Source organism: Miniopterus natalensis, chromosome 12 (assembly GCF_054644295.1).
Source record: "Miniopterus natalensis isolate mMinNat1 chromosome 12, mMinNat1.hap1, whole genome shotgun sequence".
In the NCBI taxonomy this organism is placed as follows: domain Eukaryota; kingdom Metazoa; phylum Chordata; class Mammalia; order Chiroptera; family Miniopteridae; genus Miniopterus; species Miniopterus natalensis.
The window spans coordinates 73,668,995-73,685,469 of NC_142092.1; the positions used below are offsets into that span (position 1 = coordinate 73,668,995).

Here is a 16,475-nt window from a genome sequence, read left to right on the forward strand (position 1 = left end):
GCCCAGCCCCAGGCCAGGCTCCGGGACACTTGCCTGTGTTTTGTCTCCCCTCCTTGAGGCACCTGCCTTCATAAGTAGCAGGATGTCTGAGTGGAGCTGACAGCAGGTGCACAGGGCACCTGGGACCGGGCCCCCCCCGAACTTCATCCACCAAGCACCCAGAGCCTGTGACAGCGTGCCACTGCATGCCCCTCCCGAGACAAGGAGCAAAGTTGCACCAGTCAGGATCTTGTGTCCACGTAATCCAGTCCTTTCACCACAGGCGTAGGGACTCACGCCACCCCCGCCCCACCCCGGTGGCAAACATTCTCGAAGGGACTCTGGGGAAGTGTGACCTTGAGCAGTTAGCTCTGTGACAATGACGACCCTCGTTGGGCAGACCCTGACCATGTCTCAGGGGCACCACCTCATGGACAGGATAGGGCATGAAGTCCGGATGCCACCTCCTGCACTAACCACTGCGAGGGGCACCCTAAGCGGCCTTCCTGTGCCCAGGAGAGGACTAAGGCTGTGCCCTGCAGGCCCAGAGGTACAAGAGATGCATGGGAGGCTCCAATCGGACGGGACAGATGGCTTTACGTAAAACATACCAGCCAGCACGTACAGATGCCGGGTCCCCGCTCTGCCCTGCCCAGACCTGTGCAAGGATACAGTTTCCAAACAGCGTCAGGACGATGAAGTAGAAGGACGACAGCATGCCCTTGCTGACGCCACCCTGCGACTCGATCCCGTGGTACATCACTGCGTTCCAGTCCTCTCCGGTCAGGATCTGTGGGAAGGGCCACAGGGCAGCTGAGGGCCACCTTCACACACACATCCCACACACGTGCACACACGTCATCCCCACACATGCCTGCTCCCAGAGCCCACGGGCACCCGTACCCCCCCATGCAACAGGCAGGACGTTAGGTGATGGTGCCTCTGAGGAAAAGGCCCAGGGCCCTCCAGGAAACCTTCTGGAGGGACGTGGCTGCCAGCTGGGTCAGGTCTTAAAAAGTAAATATGCTTTAGGTTTTCAGCCAAAAATGGAAAGGGAGCTCCAAGCAGAACAAGGTGCGAGGAGGCAAGGAGGGGGCCACAGCAGTGAGCTGAGAAACGAGGCCGGGATGGGCAGCCGCTGGGTCACTGCCTCACAGTTGAGGACACCAAGGCTCCGGGCCCCACTGCTCAGGCCAGGCAGGAGCTGCAGGGCCTCTGACCTCCCCTTCCTGCCACCTGGGCCGGCAGGTGGAGGCTGGGAGGGTAGCTGATGCAATCCTTGCTCCACGAGGAAATGGCTCTTTTCTCTTTTTGGAAAGGCACAGGAGGGTGAAATGAAAACAGTCCTGTGTGCAGCACTGAGAGGAAACCTGCCCACAGTCTGCCATGTTCCCATCGGGTCTGTGGCCTGTGCACCTGGCGAGGGCCCACGTCGGGGGTGGACACCTCACGGCAGCCTGTCAACAAGACACCCGTGTGCTCTTCCACTCCACTCACTAGGTTCACACAACATCGCATCTTCCAAGCTCACCCGCATCGACAGACAAGTCCACTCACCACGAGAACCACTGCCCAGCACCCCTCCCTTCCCTTCCCTTCCCTTCCGCCCTCCCGACAGGCCCTGAGGTGGCATCCAGGGTGTAGAGCTGGAACTATTGGCTGGTCAGTCCTGTGTCTTTGACTTTCCCAGGAGCATCTGGAGCGGTGGCCCTGTTACACCCTCACACACCCTGGCCTCGCCACGCCTGTGACAGTTCCCACCTCACTGGCTGAGGGTGAGCCGCTGAGGGAACACGTCTCACGTGCCCCAGGCTACTCGGCTCTCTGCTGTGCCAGCCAACAAACTTGTTCTTGCTGATGTGTGAGACTTCCCTATGTATTCTGGGATATGCTAATCCTCTACCTGCAATACTTTTTGGAACTATCTTCTGGTCTTTCCTTTGCCTTTCACTTATTTTGTATTACAAAAGTGTTTAACACAGTCCAGCGTAGCCATCTTTTCTTTCAGGGTTTCTGCTTTTTGCACTTTAAGAAATTCCTCTCCCTCCCAAAGTGACCAACGTATTTTTCTGTTTTCTTCACATCGTTTTAAGGTTGGTTTTTCACACTGAGGTTTACAATATGACGGGGTCTGTGGTTACTGTCCTGCGAAGGCACCGGGGTGCAGACCTACTGCTCTCCCACGTGGAAAGCCTGATCCCCAACCCACCTTTTAACATTCCGCCCGCACCCCTTGAATTCTGCCTCTGCTCATACCACCAGCTTCCTGCATAGGTCTGGGCATTGTTCTGGGTTCTCTAGCGTGTCCTCTTGGTATCATCTCTTTACACCTCACAACCTTCGTTACCGTAGCTTCTGTAAAAGTCTTATCTACGGTGAGGCGAACCCCTCCTCCCCGAGTTCCTGGCCATTCTTAGTCGTTGACCCTTCCACATGATCCAGATGCTAAATCCCAAGAGCAGCCCTGCAGGAGCCTGGAATCAGGACCCCACTGAACTCATAGATTAAAGCTGGGCAGTTGGTGCCTCACCACCAAGGTTTCCCTTTCACGGATACAGCTCTTCATGAACTTGTTTCTTAGGTCCTTTCATAGCAACTTATTATTTCACCCATGGAAGTCGTGCATGCTTCCAGAAGATTTATTTTGGGTACCGTGTAGCTTTTGCTACTCCTGGGAGTGAAATCCTTCGTTTTAGCTGACTTTTCTAATCGATTGCTGCTGTTACATAAAAGCTGCATTTTTGTATGTTCACCTTGTACTCAGCAACACTGTGGGCTCTCGTATTTCTACTTGGTCATCTCCTATCCTGTTTGCGAATAACAGTTTTGTTTGTTCCTTTCCACTCTCTGCCCTTCTTTCTCTGGCTCCACTGCCTTCGCTGCTGAACGCCAGGCGCCCGTTTCTGCTTTGATTACGCCGTCCACCTGTGCTAGTCTGGGTACTCCAGAGAAACAGCCGGTGGAGACGTCCAGCAGGAACAGCTCGCAAGGCTACGGAGCTGGGAGGTCCCAAGTGCAGTCAGCAGGGAGAGGCATTAGTCCCAGTCTGAGCCTGAAGCGAGACAAGACGGACGTCCCAGCTGAAGAGTCGGGCGATTCTCCACTCTCACCAGGGCATCTGCTCTCCTCAGTCTACCGGTGCTCGTGCTGGCCACCCAGACACATAGACCCCTGGAAACAACGCTCAATCCGAGCACCCACAGGTGCAGGTGACACAAGCTCTCTGATGCTAGCTGTGGTCTTTTCAAAATAACCATTTTGTTGAGATATAATTCAATACCATCTAACTCAGTCCTTTAAAGTGTATATTCAATGGTTTTTAGTATACTCTCAGATGTGTGCAACCATCACCGATTTTAGAATATTTCCATTTCCCTCAGAAAGAGAAACCCATGGCGATTAGCGATCACCCACCTTGCTGTGGTTTATTTTTTAAATCCTATCCATTCTTAGTGAAAGATGTTTTTATCACAGCATCGATGTTTTACTGCTCATTGCCTAACCTGTAGAGACAGGCAATCACAGGACACACTCGCACGACTGCACAAACACAGCACAGCTGTGAGGCTCTGTTTTATACCCAGCTGAATTTGATCTTTAATGTTTTACTGCAGATTGCTGGCATCTCCCTTCACCAAGAAAACATGTCAGGCACCTCTGAGTGTCAGACAGTGTGTCTAGGTGCCCAGTACGGTAAGTGGACCAGACAGAGACCCGCTCCTATGGCTGCACCTGGTCACTGCGATGGTCCGTTGGGCAGAGCCTCTTGGTGTGGCATTGAAGGCGCACAGGGCAGGCTCAGCCCCTCCTGCCACACCCTGCACTCCTTCCTGTCTGGACCCACTCCTGCCCACTCCCCTCGCCTGACTGCCAGCACCCCCCTGGTCAGCTAGTCCTGCGACCCACAGACAGAGGGCGATCCTGCCTGTCACCGAGCAGATCACACTGCTCTGGAAAGCCCTTGGCCTCCCTCTGCCTTGGAGACCATTCATTTGTGTCCAGAGGCAGGATCCTCCTTCCCACTAAGTGCTAACAACCTCTGGGAGACCTGACTGTGGAAGCCATAGCCTGTGAGAGCCCAGGCTTCCAACGCAGCAATCAGAAGGTAAGAGAGGCCATGGGCTCGCAGGCATCCCACACTCAGGAAATCCATGGACAGGACAGACACAGAGTGACTCCAGGTGAGGTCAGACTGGAAGTGGGAGGAGGACAGTCCAGGTCCTCAGCTAGGAGCAGGGAGTCCTCTGGGAGCAGCTCGCTCTGCTTGCCCGACACTGAGGACTAAGAGGCTGCAGGGCTCCCACCAGGACGAGAGAAGAGTTGTCACGGGAGGCATGTGGGTGCAGAGCACCAGGACCCAGTTACTCTTAGCAGTCACCCAATTTGGCTGGAACAGCCCCTCTCCAGGCACACGCTGTGAGCTCCAGCTTGGGCTGGGGTGAGGGCCAGCAGCCCCCCGAGGTCAGGGGCAAGCTGAGCCCTGGCCTGACCCATGTGGCCTGCAAGACTTCCCTAAGAGTCAGCATGGGCAAAACAAGACCCCCATGCTGCTTGGTCTCAGACATAGCATTCGGAGGCCTCATGGGACAAAAGTGGTTGGCAGGAGCATCTGTGGAGCCATAGCCCTGAGAGGGAAAGTGCTCAAGGAAAAGAGTTCACGGGGAGTCCCGTGAAGCCCACAGAGACAGGGCGGTGCACTCGCAGACAGGGGAGGGCTGACGGTAAGTCTGGGGCACTTTGTTGTTTCATCCTCTAAGACAACAGGCAGCTGTGACCCCAGATTCTTGGGCCTGAGAGAAAAGCTGGGGTTCCCTGCGGACAGCATCACAGGACATGGGGGACCTGTGGGCTTATCCCTACTTTTCTCTTCTGCCTGTGGTAACCTGTCTGGAATGGGGGCTGTCTGGGTTGTGCAGAGGTGCTGAGGAGTGGAGGGGAGGCTGCCTTCCCAGCACTGGAAGAGCTGAGCAGGAAAGACATGCCTGGATCCCGAACTCTTACCTGGAAGACAGTGAGGATGGCGGCAGGGAAGGTGTCAAAGTTGGTCGTTGGAGTCTCATCTTTAAAGTTGAACCTGAGAAAAACAAGAAGTCTTGGGAAAAGGCAAGCCCATTGGGAGCCAGAACCTGGCCCCTCGGCACCCAACACTAGTCACAGGCAGTACGTGGACAACCTTCAGGGAAAAGGGAGATGGAGGAGGCCTGGGGGAGAGCACCATTGCTCTGAGCCTGGTCTCCCCTCCCCTGCAGGGCCTTGTCCTGTCCCCCAAGCCGCTGCTCTGGGCCTGGCCACCCCTCCCCCGTGGGGCCACATACTGTCCCCCAAACAGCTGCATGCCCAGCAGGGCGAAGACCACAATGAACAGGAAGAGCAGGAACAGGAGGCTGATGATCGACTTCATGGAGTTGAGCAGTGACACCACCAGGTTCCGCAAAGAGTTCCAGTACCTGTCAGGGGTCGACGGTCCAGTCTGAGCTCAAGGCTGAGCCCAGCTGGGGATGCCAACTCTGGACACTGACTTCACATTTGCTGGGGCTCTCCGTGGTCACACCTGTGGCTTTGGGACCTTCTAAACTCCAAGGGCCACACACCTGGAGTGAGGTAGAGCTTTTCTCCACCATTCCAGATCCACCATCCTTGTCAGCAGGGCCCAGGGGGATGGCACGACCGATGTGTCCTGTGCTGACCTGCCCCTGACATCTGCTCAGCAGAATGACGCACGTCCCTCAGGCATCCACACCCGACCCAACACCCAACCATGGCAGTGCCTCATGCTGTGCAGGTAAGGACGCACGTTTGCCACCAGCCTGCACAGAAGGGCCTGCAGGAGGACACACATCAACACCGCAGCCTTCCACGCAAAGATGCTGTGAGTCCCCCTCTCACTCCCTAGCATTCCCAGCACCCCTTCCACTCAGGGTCCCAGACCCCGAGTCCCTCTCATTCTCTTGGACCCTCAGCACACAGGCCTGGGCTGTTTTATCACTTTCCGTATTTATACAATTATAAGCCAGAGAAAGAGATTCCAGACAGCTAAGACTGAAACTGGCACCATGAATTCCTGGAACAAGCATGCAGTGTATGCCACCCCCGTGCGGCCTGCACTTCTCCCCTCGCGCCCAAGAGCACGCAGGGATGTACTTCGTGACTTTGAAGATCCTCAGCAGCCGGAGTGCCCGCAGCACGCTGATCCCAAAGGAGGTTCCTGGCTTGATGGCAGCCCAGACCACTTCGAAGATGCTCCCCACAATGACCTGCAAGGGAGGTGTGTTCAGTCTCCAGGTGCACATTCATCCGGGATGTGCATGACTGTGCAGCGTCCCCTTGCGTGCAGTTGCCCTCTGCAGCCCTTACCCTGCCTGCCTTGTCTGCAGCTCAACCACACGCTTCACACAGAGCTGCAGGGCTACAGGCCCGGTGCCTGTCCTCTCTTCCATCCCACCCATGGATACCAGGAGGACATAGGAAGGAGGTGACCCCAGCGTCCTCTTAACACGGTGGGGCTGGGCCTGCTCTCACGGGCCAGCAGGGTCTGCTTCCTGGAGCTCCCTTCCTGGTGCAGCCACTGCTGACGTGTTCAGACTCAAAAGCTGCATCTGGAGTCTCATCAGCTCCCAGTGACCAGAAGCCACACGTGCCACCAGGAACTTACTGTGGCCAGCCTGCCCTTTGTTCCAACACTGCCTATGCTGGTGCACTGGGGCTTGTGGGCAAGGGCACGCCCTCCCTCCAGTTGTCCTCAGGGGGCTCTCCAGGAAGGGCCATCCTGGGAGGGTCTGGTGTGAGGGAGTCAAGAATGGGCGCTGGCCTGGGCACAGCAGACCCCTCCCCAGCTCTCCCTGCACAGGACGCCCAGCCAGGCCGACTAAATGCCCTCCCCGCCACCTGCCAGCACACCTCATAGCATTCTGGACTCATGTCAGCAAGAGTGCCCCTCCTCATTTTCTCTAACCCAACCTCCACAGCTGGTGTGTACAACTCAAATGTCGAGCATCAGTCTCTGAGGTTCCATCTGACTGCTCTTGACTCATACGTTATCCAAGGTTTCAGTCATTTCCACCCATTCCACATCCACTTCTGATCTGACCAGCTCACGTCGGGCAGAGACCTTAGTACATCACTGAGACTTCCCAGTGGTTACCAAGGGCCCATGAACCTGCTCGTCAGGTCCACTGGTCACACCGGCTCCGAGTCACCCCAAATGGCTACATCATTCAGGGATGATGAGTGTGCTGCCGATAGCAGCTACACCAACAGCTCAATGCCTGCTGTGACCAGGACAGCATGCCGTGTGAGATGAGCTGGCCGCATCTGACCATCACCAGAAACTCTTCTCAGCACTCATACAGCCTCCGGATGGGGCCCAGGGTTGAAGACAGAGTTTTCCAAAACTACTTTCTTTTGGTCTTACAGAATCTCTCCTCTTTTCCATTAATTCTCAAAATGGGTGCCCACAAGTTCAGCATGTAGGTAGCCTCTAGGATAACCCAACGACCCCAACTGCTCGGTGTTTACCCCGTTGTATAATCCTGTCCCCTTGAGGATGGGCTGGACCTAGTGACTCAAGTCTAGCAAATGGAATGTTATGAAAGTGATGAGATGTCCCCTGTGGATTCCCTCTTGGGTCGCCAGCTGCGTGCGGCAAGGACTTGAAGACGGCCTATGGAGAGGCCCCGTGACCAGGACCTCAAGTGCCAGCAACCACATGAGTGAGCCTGGAAGCTGCAATGCGTGTGCACTTAGAAGTGAGCTGTGCAGCCCCAAAGGAGCCGGTGATGAGTGCCACCTCATGAGATATCGAGCCAGAGACACCCAGTTACGTCACACCCTGGTTACTGATCCACCAAAAGGAGACAATGTATGCTGTTCTAGATCACGAGGCTTTGGGGCAATTGTTGCACAGTGAGAAAGAACAATACAGATTCGGGAAACAGAAGACGAGGTGCTGCTGTCCTAAAAGCCTAAAACATGAGCAAGGCTCTGGAACCAGAGGAGGACACCGCGCAGCACATCATGAAAGCCCACGGTGCTCACAGCAGCCGAGTCAGAGAATCCCAGATACCAAGGTTGTCACACAGGGCTGCAGGGAAGCGAGGGGGGTCGCGGAGAATTGGAGGAAGGGGTCCTGTTGTGCACGGGCAGAAAAGTTAGCCACCCTGGTTACGTGAAAAGTAGAAAACGGCTTAATGAGCTGAGACTTTCAGGCAGAGGGCTGCCGCTGCCACCTGGTGTCTTCTCACTGCTCAGAGTCAAATGTGAGAGGAAAGAGAAGGGACGTGCTGTTTAGTAAAAAAAGGCTAGGACTTGCTAGTTGGGGAATGAATGCTCAGCTTCTCCAGATGGCAAAGATGCCAAACTTAAGAAATGGGTTTGGTCCCCAGACAGGGCACACAGAAGAATCAACCAATGACTGCATAAATAAGTGGAACAACAAATCAATCTCTCTCTCTACCTCTAAAATCAATAAATTTTTAGAAACTTTTTAAAAAGAAGAAATGGCATGGTCTGCCCAGAAATAACCCCACACCTATATGATCAATTATTATTTGACAAACGAGGCAAGAACATACAATGTAGTAAAGACAGTCTCTTGAACAAATAGTGTTGGGAAAACTGGACAGATACATGTCAAAAAATGAAACTAGATGACTTTCTTACACTATGTACAAGAATAAACTGAAAGTGGATTAAAAACCTAAATGTGAGACTCTGAACCATAAAACTCCTGGAAGAAAACAGGCAGTGAACTCTCTGACGCTAACCTTAGAAGTATTTGTTCTGACCTCTCTCCTTGGGCAAGGGAAACAAAAGGAAAAATGAACAAATGGGACCACATCAGACTAAAGAGTTATGCACAAAAAGGAACTATCAACAAAACAAGAGACGCCTACTGAATGGGAGGAGATACTCGAAAAAGACACATCTTACATAAAGGGTTAATTTCCAAAATATATAAAGAACTCGTACAACTCAACACCAAGAAAATAAACAATCTAATTTTTAAAATGGGCAGAGATCCTGAATACACTTCTCCAAAGAGGACACACATATGCCAACAGACATGTGACAAAGTGCTCAGTGCCACGAATGATCAGAGAGATGCAAGTTAAATCCACAGTGAGGTTCGCCTCACACCTGTGAGAATGGCAGCCATCAATGAGTCAACAAACGAGCGCTGGCGAGAGGAGAAAGGGACACTTGTGTACTGTGGTGTGGACACACTCTGGTGCAGCCACCCTGGAAAACTGTACAGGTTCCCTCTGCCTCCCTGAATAGCAGCCTTTCTTTGCAGCTAAGAAGCGTCTCCCCGAATCGCAGGCACCCAGGTCCCAGAGTATAGCCTGGGCAGCCACGTCTCTCCTTCCCCAGAGATTGGGCAGCACCTTCCCTGGGGCCAGGAAACCTGGGCTCCAGCACTGCCCCTGCAGGCTAGCTGGGCACCTTGAGCAGTGACATGTTGGCTCCGGTGCCTCATCTACACTGTGAGGGTGCTGAAGTCTTGGGAGGGTCGGCTCACTGCAATGCTGGTGACAGAAGTTCAAGTTAGCCTCACTCCCGCCAAGGTCCCAGCCCCTCCCTGGCTACTGAGAACTCTGCAGGTAGGTACATCCTTCCTTGGGGTTTGGCACTTCCACTTCTCAGTGCCTCCAGTGGTCAGAATGTAGCCTCTGGGCAGATGCCAGTAGGTCTTGGATCTGGGCTGGTTCATGTAAGCCTTGGGCACCTGCCTTTCTCCTGCCTTTCTCTGGGGCTTCCCTGACCTACAGAGGGTGGTGAAGGGGCTCAGGGTGCTGCTGCCCAAGCCCACAGAGGGAGGGCCAACTGGGTGGTGCACGCATCTACCCAGGGTCAGGTCTGCAGGCTAAGGTGGGGCAGGACCACAGCCCCCTCGAGCTCTGCTGGGAGAGACTGAGCTGTCCACAGGACAGCAACATGTTTAAAAGATCACAGTGCCACTGATGGTGAGATTCTACAAACAGGGTCAGGGAGGGAAGGAGGAAGTCCCACAGGTAGAAGCAGCCTGGCACCTGCCCCTACCCGTCCATGGGAGGCCTTGCTGACCCACACAAGGTAACAGTTTCCCGGTCCCCTGGGTCACGCTGGGTGGGAGGGACCATGTGCATACTCAAGCAAGGATCCAGCTCAACCCACCTGGACCCCAGCACTGACCCTGCTGAGGCATCTCACTTACCCCAAAGTCAAAGCAGTTGAAGGAGGACCGGAAGTAACTCCTGGGCCCCAAGCCATACATCTTCAGGGACATCTCTGTGAGGAAGAGACCCAGGAAAACAAACTCTGCAAAGTCTAGGAGAAGCCGGAGAAGAGGGGTTAGCTCGAGGCCTCCTCCTACTGGCTCCAGCCCCGCCCAGAGGACGCCAGGCCCGGGCCTATCCAGGGGTGAGCCTTCTAGCCGGGTCTGTGGCCCCTGAGCTCTGAAATCTCAGGCCAGTAGAGAATAACCAAGGGACTGGGGGGGACACAGAGAGATGCTCATTCCAGTCTGCAAGGTGGTGTGTGCCCGGTGCCGTGGAACGTGGGACAGGCTCAGCGGTGAGCTCCCAGGATGGAGCTCAGCACCCAGAGCAGGGCAGATGGCTGGGAGGCCTGGACCCATCCTACTTCCAGTCCCTGCCCCACCCCACACTCTGATGGCAGGTGGAGTCCCCGAGCCACCTCTTCAGAGACCCCATCTCTCCACGGTACGTCCCGGAGGGCCTCCGCAGGGCCCCACAGCACCAGGCTGGATTTAACTTTGTTCACCGTTCGCCCATCCTGAGCATCCCCAGTCCACGCCTCTGACATTCTACAGGAGGCTGCTTGGCGTGCAGCTGAGCCGGGAAACAGGAAAGCGAAAGCACTGCCCACAGCACACACATCACTAGTGGAGTCTTCGTTCTGTGAGCTCTTTAAGCTTTCGGCTCCACATGGCCTGTAGGGCCCTGGGGTGTCAGCCCTGGTCCCTAGGGAGGGGAAAGGAGCTCCCCCCTACCCCGACTGCTATCTTCCTCTTTGCCTCCTTGGAATTGCCAAGTCATGACTCAGATCCCCGAGGCCCTCCTTGCGGCTCATGGATACAGGATTGCAAGTCAGCCCTGGTTATGGACACACCCAGATCCAGCCAATCAGAATGAAAGTGGAAACAGCCAGAAGAACCCTAGGAGCCCTGGCTCTCCCTCCTCCGGGACGCAGCAGGAGCAGCCACCTCGTGGCAAAATGAAAGGAGCAGCTACATACCCTGGTCTGTGTGTCTGAAGCCCTTACAGGGAAGATCCAGGTCTGTCTGGACTGGCTTATGCCTGGTTATCCCACTCACTTCCTCCCCAGGGTGCCCAGACCCTCCCTTGTTTCATACTCCCTGATGGATAAGGGTCTAGCCAATCAGTCTGGCTTCCTGGAACCCGGGCCCAGGTCTAGGGCCTGGGCAGCCCTGGGATGGAGCCTAAATGGCCTGTGGGGGCAACTTGGGTCAACACAGGGATCAGACCCACAGCACCCCAAGGCCATAGGCTATGGCTCCCAAATTCCAGGCTGCAGACCAGAGGTGGTGGGCAGGAGGTAGGGGAGCTGGGCTCGGCTACGTACACAGCGCTGTGGTGAGCCGCTGGGGCTGGTTGTAGTGCACCATGGCCACACACAGCGTGTTCAGGGCCACCACGCACAGCACCACCCAGTAGAAGCTCTGTGCCTTCACCATGCGCCGCACAAAGAACCGGAACATCTTCTCCTTCCTGCGGAAGTAGGACGAGCCCTCCGTCTTCCCACTCTTGAGGCTGGCACGGGCGAAGGGGGACCCTGGGGAAAGGGGGCTCGCTGAGGACATGTGGGGACCAGTGGCCCCAGGACACACTCTCTTCCACCAGATGCGCTCTCGCCCCCCCGCCCCTTAAAACCACCATCAAGACGCAGCCTTACACACCTGCAGTGGGCCCTAGCCCTGCCCCCATTCCACAGAAGACAGATGAGCATCTCCATGGTTGCTGCGCTCTGGACAGAAGACCTGGTCCCAGAACCCTGGTCACTTTCCAGGAGCACAGCCCCCATGTTCCCAGGCCATCCCAGCTCCTCCCCGTGCCCTGGGGTATCCTGCCGCATCTGACCCTCCCCCCCTCTTTAACTTGGTCAGCAGCAATGGGCCTATGGGTTGGAGTAGTGTTACTGGAACAGATCTTCATTCACACCTGTTCCAGGTGTGGTCCTGGTCCAGCCGCAGGGGGAGTATGGCTGACAGCAAACACACGCTCCCTGGAGAGCTGGCCACTGACACTTCTCCTTCCCCCACCCCACCCTAAGGCCCTTCACGTCTGCCCATACCCTCTGCTCTGCTCTGCCCTAAGCGTGGCATGCTCCTGTGGCTGGCCTCTTCCCCACGGCTAGCTCCTTCTCAGCGTCAGGTCTGGTCACCTCCACAAAGGGCCCTTCTCTGGGTACTCCATCTACAAGAGGGTTCTCATGTCCCCAACAATAACTACGAACTCAGACCACCTTGCACCACAGTGGCTTGTGGGCCTATTTCTGCACTGAGCCCAGACCCGACGGCAAGCTCTGTGAGGACGGGGACCACACACCCTTTCCCCACTAAAGCCCTTCTGGTGCTAGGAGGTTCGGCGTGTGCGTGGGGCAGGGTCTGGCTGTGTCTGAGCAGCACACCCGTACCTGCATCAGGGTTTCTCCAGCTTCTGCAATAAGGACTGGGTGTGTGCATGCCTCTCAGTGTTCAGTCGGCTCTGAACACCTGGGCTTGGGCAGCGGGTCCAAGGGTGAGGGTGTGGCGTGTGTGAGAGCATTACGTGACGTCAATGTGAGCGTATGTGCGAGCACGCCTGGACTGTTGGTGGCATGCTAAGAGCATTATTTTGGGCTAGCATTTTTTTGGGACTCACTGATATGAAAACAGGCCCGAGGCCTTCGAAAAGACTTGTCTACAGCTGAGCAGCCGCATCAGGCAGTGACACTGTCACTCTGACATGGGAGGAGGGTCAGAGTACAGAGCCCATCAGCCAGGCCTCGCAGGCACTTCACAGACCCTAATGGCAGCTTCCAGGCACTCCAGATGCCACACCCATCCACGCCCAAGGAGGACGCTGTTCCACCACAGCCCTGCTCCTGACTCAGCCGGACACAGCTTCCCAGTCCATGTCCAGACATGGCCACTGCCAATCTGCCAGAGCTGGCTCACTCAAGGAGACCTCCCAGCCAGGCTTGCTGAGAGCTGCACAGCACCGAGACCACTGCCGGACACACCAGCTCCCTCCTTTGAGGCAGTGGAAGGGCACAGAGGGCAGCCGGCAGGCAGTGCAGACAAGAGAGACCCACACAGGCAGAGCCATGCACAGACCCGCCCGGTGAACCCACACTGAGGACCCCACCACTTCCTCGGTCATTCAGAGACACACAAGCACACTGTACAGCACATACTCGCCACACAGCACACACCCAGACCACGACCACGCTCAGAGACCAACCACACACACGCTCTTCCCTACAGGACACATCTAGGAACACACAGCCGCTCTGGGAAGGGGGGAGAAGAGAACATCTGACTCACAGGCACCGCTGTGCCCACACGTGAACTGCAGGTGCTGCTCCGAGGGACTCCATGGCCGGCCCAGTGAGAACCAGTTGGCTCTGCCTGAGAAAGCCCCATGGGAGCTCTGCCCTCACCCCTGCCTGGCTTCCCACACTAGCCTGTCCCCACAGCAGACACCACACACACCTGCACTCGGCAAAGGCACAGCCGCACAGGGGCATCTGCGGCCACGTTTGCACAAAGCCACATGCCCCCATGTGGCCCTTGAAGCCCCGCGGCTCTGTGCTCCAGCACCTAGTCCAAGAGACCCCAGTGACCGTGCCCCATTTCCTGTCTCCACCCGGAAACCAGGCCTCCAGCGTGTGATGGTCCTACTCGACACGTGCGCCTGCGATGGCTGCCCAAGTGCCCAACACCTGCGCTGCACGCTCTCCAACCCACACGTCCAGCTCACATGTTCCAAACCTAACGCTAGACAGTAGTCCACAAATGCACTGTCCGCTGTACTATCTGGGGCTGCTTCTCTGTCCTATGGAGCCATCCTTGATGTCTTTCTCTCTCTCACACCCACGTCCAGTGGGTCAGCCAACCCCGTGGGCTGGTCTTCCAAATATATCTAGAACCCAACCACTTAACGTCCCCTTGGCTGCTGCCTCCACATCCACGCCATCTGTGGCATCCAGCAGCGGCCTGCACATGGTCCCTGCTCTGTCCCCCACTTATCTCTGCAGCCGGTACCTACAAACCCGAGTGGCTGCCACAGTCCTTCCAGGGCCCTCACCCCAGCCCCCAGCCCACTCACTCCACTCCAGCCACACTGGCCTCCCAACCTCCTTTCACTGCGGCCCAGAATATTCTGTCCCGTGTCCCTGGGCAACCTCCTCACTTCCTTAGCCCTTCATGCAAAGATGACCTCCCTAGCGGTCCACATCCATTCATTTAGCATTCCAGCGCCCAGGCCCTCAGGCCCTCCTGCTGTGTGTCTGTCTCTTGCACACCTGCACCGACACCTGTCTATTCCACTTATCTTGCTGGCTGTCTGATGCCCCTGGGAACGGAAGCTGCACCAGAGAGGCTCTGCTTCGTTCATGCCAAGGCCCAGGCCTCCCACCTCCCACACCCGATGGGCACTCAGCAGTGAACAAGGAAACGATGAGCACAGGAGACTTTGAAAACTACAAGAGGAAACTACACAGCTCTGTAGAAATGAGCTTGAAAAGCCAAGTAAACAGCCAATTTCCTAACAAAGTACAATTGATAACTTCTGTATTTCTAAGTAGATGGACTCACAATCTTAGCTCACCTTTAAAAAACACGTCATTTAGGTGTTATTTTAATTACTTCAAGCCATAGGAAAAGGACTTTTTAAGACTCTCCAGTCCATTTTACAAAACCAGAATAAAGACCAGGTAAAACAGGAGTGGGTGCATCTGTGGGTACATGTGGGCATGCGTGTGCTACCTGAGAAACAAGGGAGGATAAGCTGTAAGCTATTAACGTGGGTTTACTGGGCCTGGGTGGGGACTAAAACAGGGAAAGAATAAGTCAATAAATCAACATACACACCAGCAAACAGACAGTTCTCATCAAACTTACTTTCTCATAAAAGGTACAATAAATGGGAAACAGTTGCTCTGACTCGGTCCACTCACAGGCTGCTGAGGAGCGTGGCGGTCCACACAGAGAAAAAGCTGTCACTGTTGAGTGTCCCTGTCCCTCGCGGCTGAAGGGGGAGGCCCAGGCCCAGCATGACAGGCCTGGTGGTGGGGAGGGCGAGGCACCCCTGCACCAGACTGAGAGGAACTAAAACACCTCTGAGAAGCTGCCCGGACTTTTCCTTTCTCCATTTGAGAAACAGATGGGACAGAGGCCCCAGGTTCCAGGGACATGGCAAACGGGCTTAGAGGGAGACGGACAGAAATTTTCGGACCCTATGGTTACTGCCACATGTGGCCCTGGCCTTGGGATGTGCCCAAGGGCTCCATGTCCATGGGGATGGCAGAGCCCAGAGCGGCCAGCAGCCAGCGAGATGAGCTGAAAAGAGTGCAGACAGCTAGGCAGCCTGGGTGACAGGCAGGAAGCTGGGTCACAGGCCCGACAACACTCACCCACGGCACAGAGGTCTGCAAACCGGTCCTCTCCCTCCTCAGCATGGATCAGGTCATTTCGGCTCTTCTTGGTGGCTGCCCTCTTCAACACTGCTTTAAACAAAGGGTGGAGAGCAGGGACCGCCTGAGCCAGAGCCCGGCTGGCCCGCCTCAGGGCAGGGGTCTTTCAGCAGAGGATCTGGCATCCTCCGGGGAACTGGGGCCTTTCTCTCATCTCCTGCCATGAAGCTGAAACTGAAGCTGAAGCTGAAGGGAAATGTAATTACTCCTGGTCCTCAGAGCGAAGGGGCCAGGAGCTGGAAGGGTGGCTCCCACTGTTCCTCTTCTCAACGGTGACATCAGTGGGGAAGGCCGTGCCCCTAGCATGCCTAGAAAATGTCGGGTGGAGCAAGGCCAGGCCTGCCACTGCCCCAGAGCCCACACACCAGGCCAGGTGAGGTGAGAAAGGTCAGGCTAGGCCTGCAGATCTGCTCACAGCCCTGGATATGGCCCCAGGTGACACCATGCAGGTGTGGCCAGGCTGTCTGGCCCCTTCCTGAGCAGTAGTGTGAAGATGGTGGCCATCCTGCCACTGGGGCTGTAGCCCCTGCCCCCAGGCTGTGCTACGTGTCTTTCCATGGCTGTCTGGGAGCAGCGTTGCCCTGAGCTGGGGACAGATGCACTTGGTCTAACCTGCAGGGTTAAAGTTCCTAGCAGCTGTTTCTCCCACAGAATGTTCTATGGTGATGGGAATGGTTCAATCTCTCTGACCAATGCAGTGGCACCAACCCCGACTGGCTCCTGGGCACATGAAATGTGGTGACTGTGACCAAGGAACTGTACTTCCACCTTTACTTCACTGTGAGGCACTGACGAGTGAG

General features: G+C 55.8%; 1 protein-coding gene across 2 annotated transcripts in view; it reads right to left on the minus strand.

The window, feature by feature from the left end:
• Positions 1-16,475, minus strand: part of CACNA1B (calcium voltage-gated channel subunit alpha1 B) — a 127,576-nt gene that overhangs the window by 76,243 nt on the left and 34,858 nt on the right. For both annotated transcript variants that reach the window (XM_087823076.1, XM_087823075.1), the window contains exons 10-16: positions 15,616-15,705; positions 11,563-11,772; positions 10,172-10,284; positions 6,121-6,233; positions 5,295-5,426; positions 4,981-5,053; positions 652-769 (exon numbers count right to left, since the gene is read on the minus strand). In XM_087823076.1, coding sequence (XP_087679202.1) covers positions 652-769; positions 4,981-5,053; positions 5,295-5,426; positions 6,121-6,233; positions 10,172-10,284; positions 11,563-11,772; positions 15,616-15,705 — 849 coding nt within the window. The remainder of the gene's footprint in view (positions 1-651; positions 770-4,980; positions 5,054-5,294; positions 5,427-6,120; positions 6,234-10,171; positions 10,285-11,562; positions 11,773-15,615; positions 15,706-16,475) is intronic.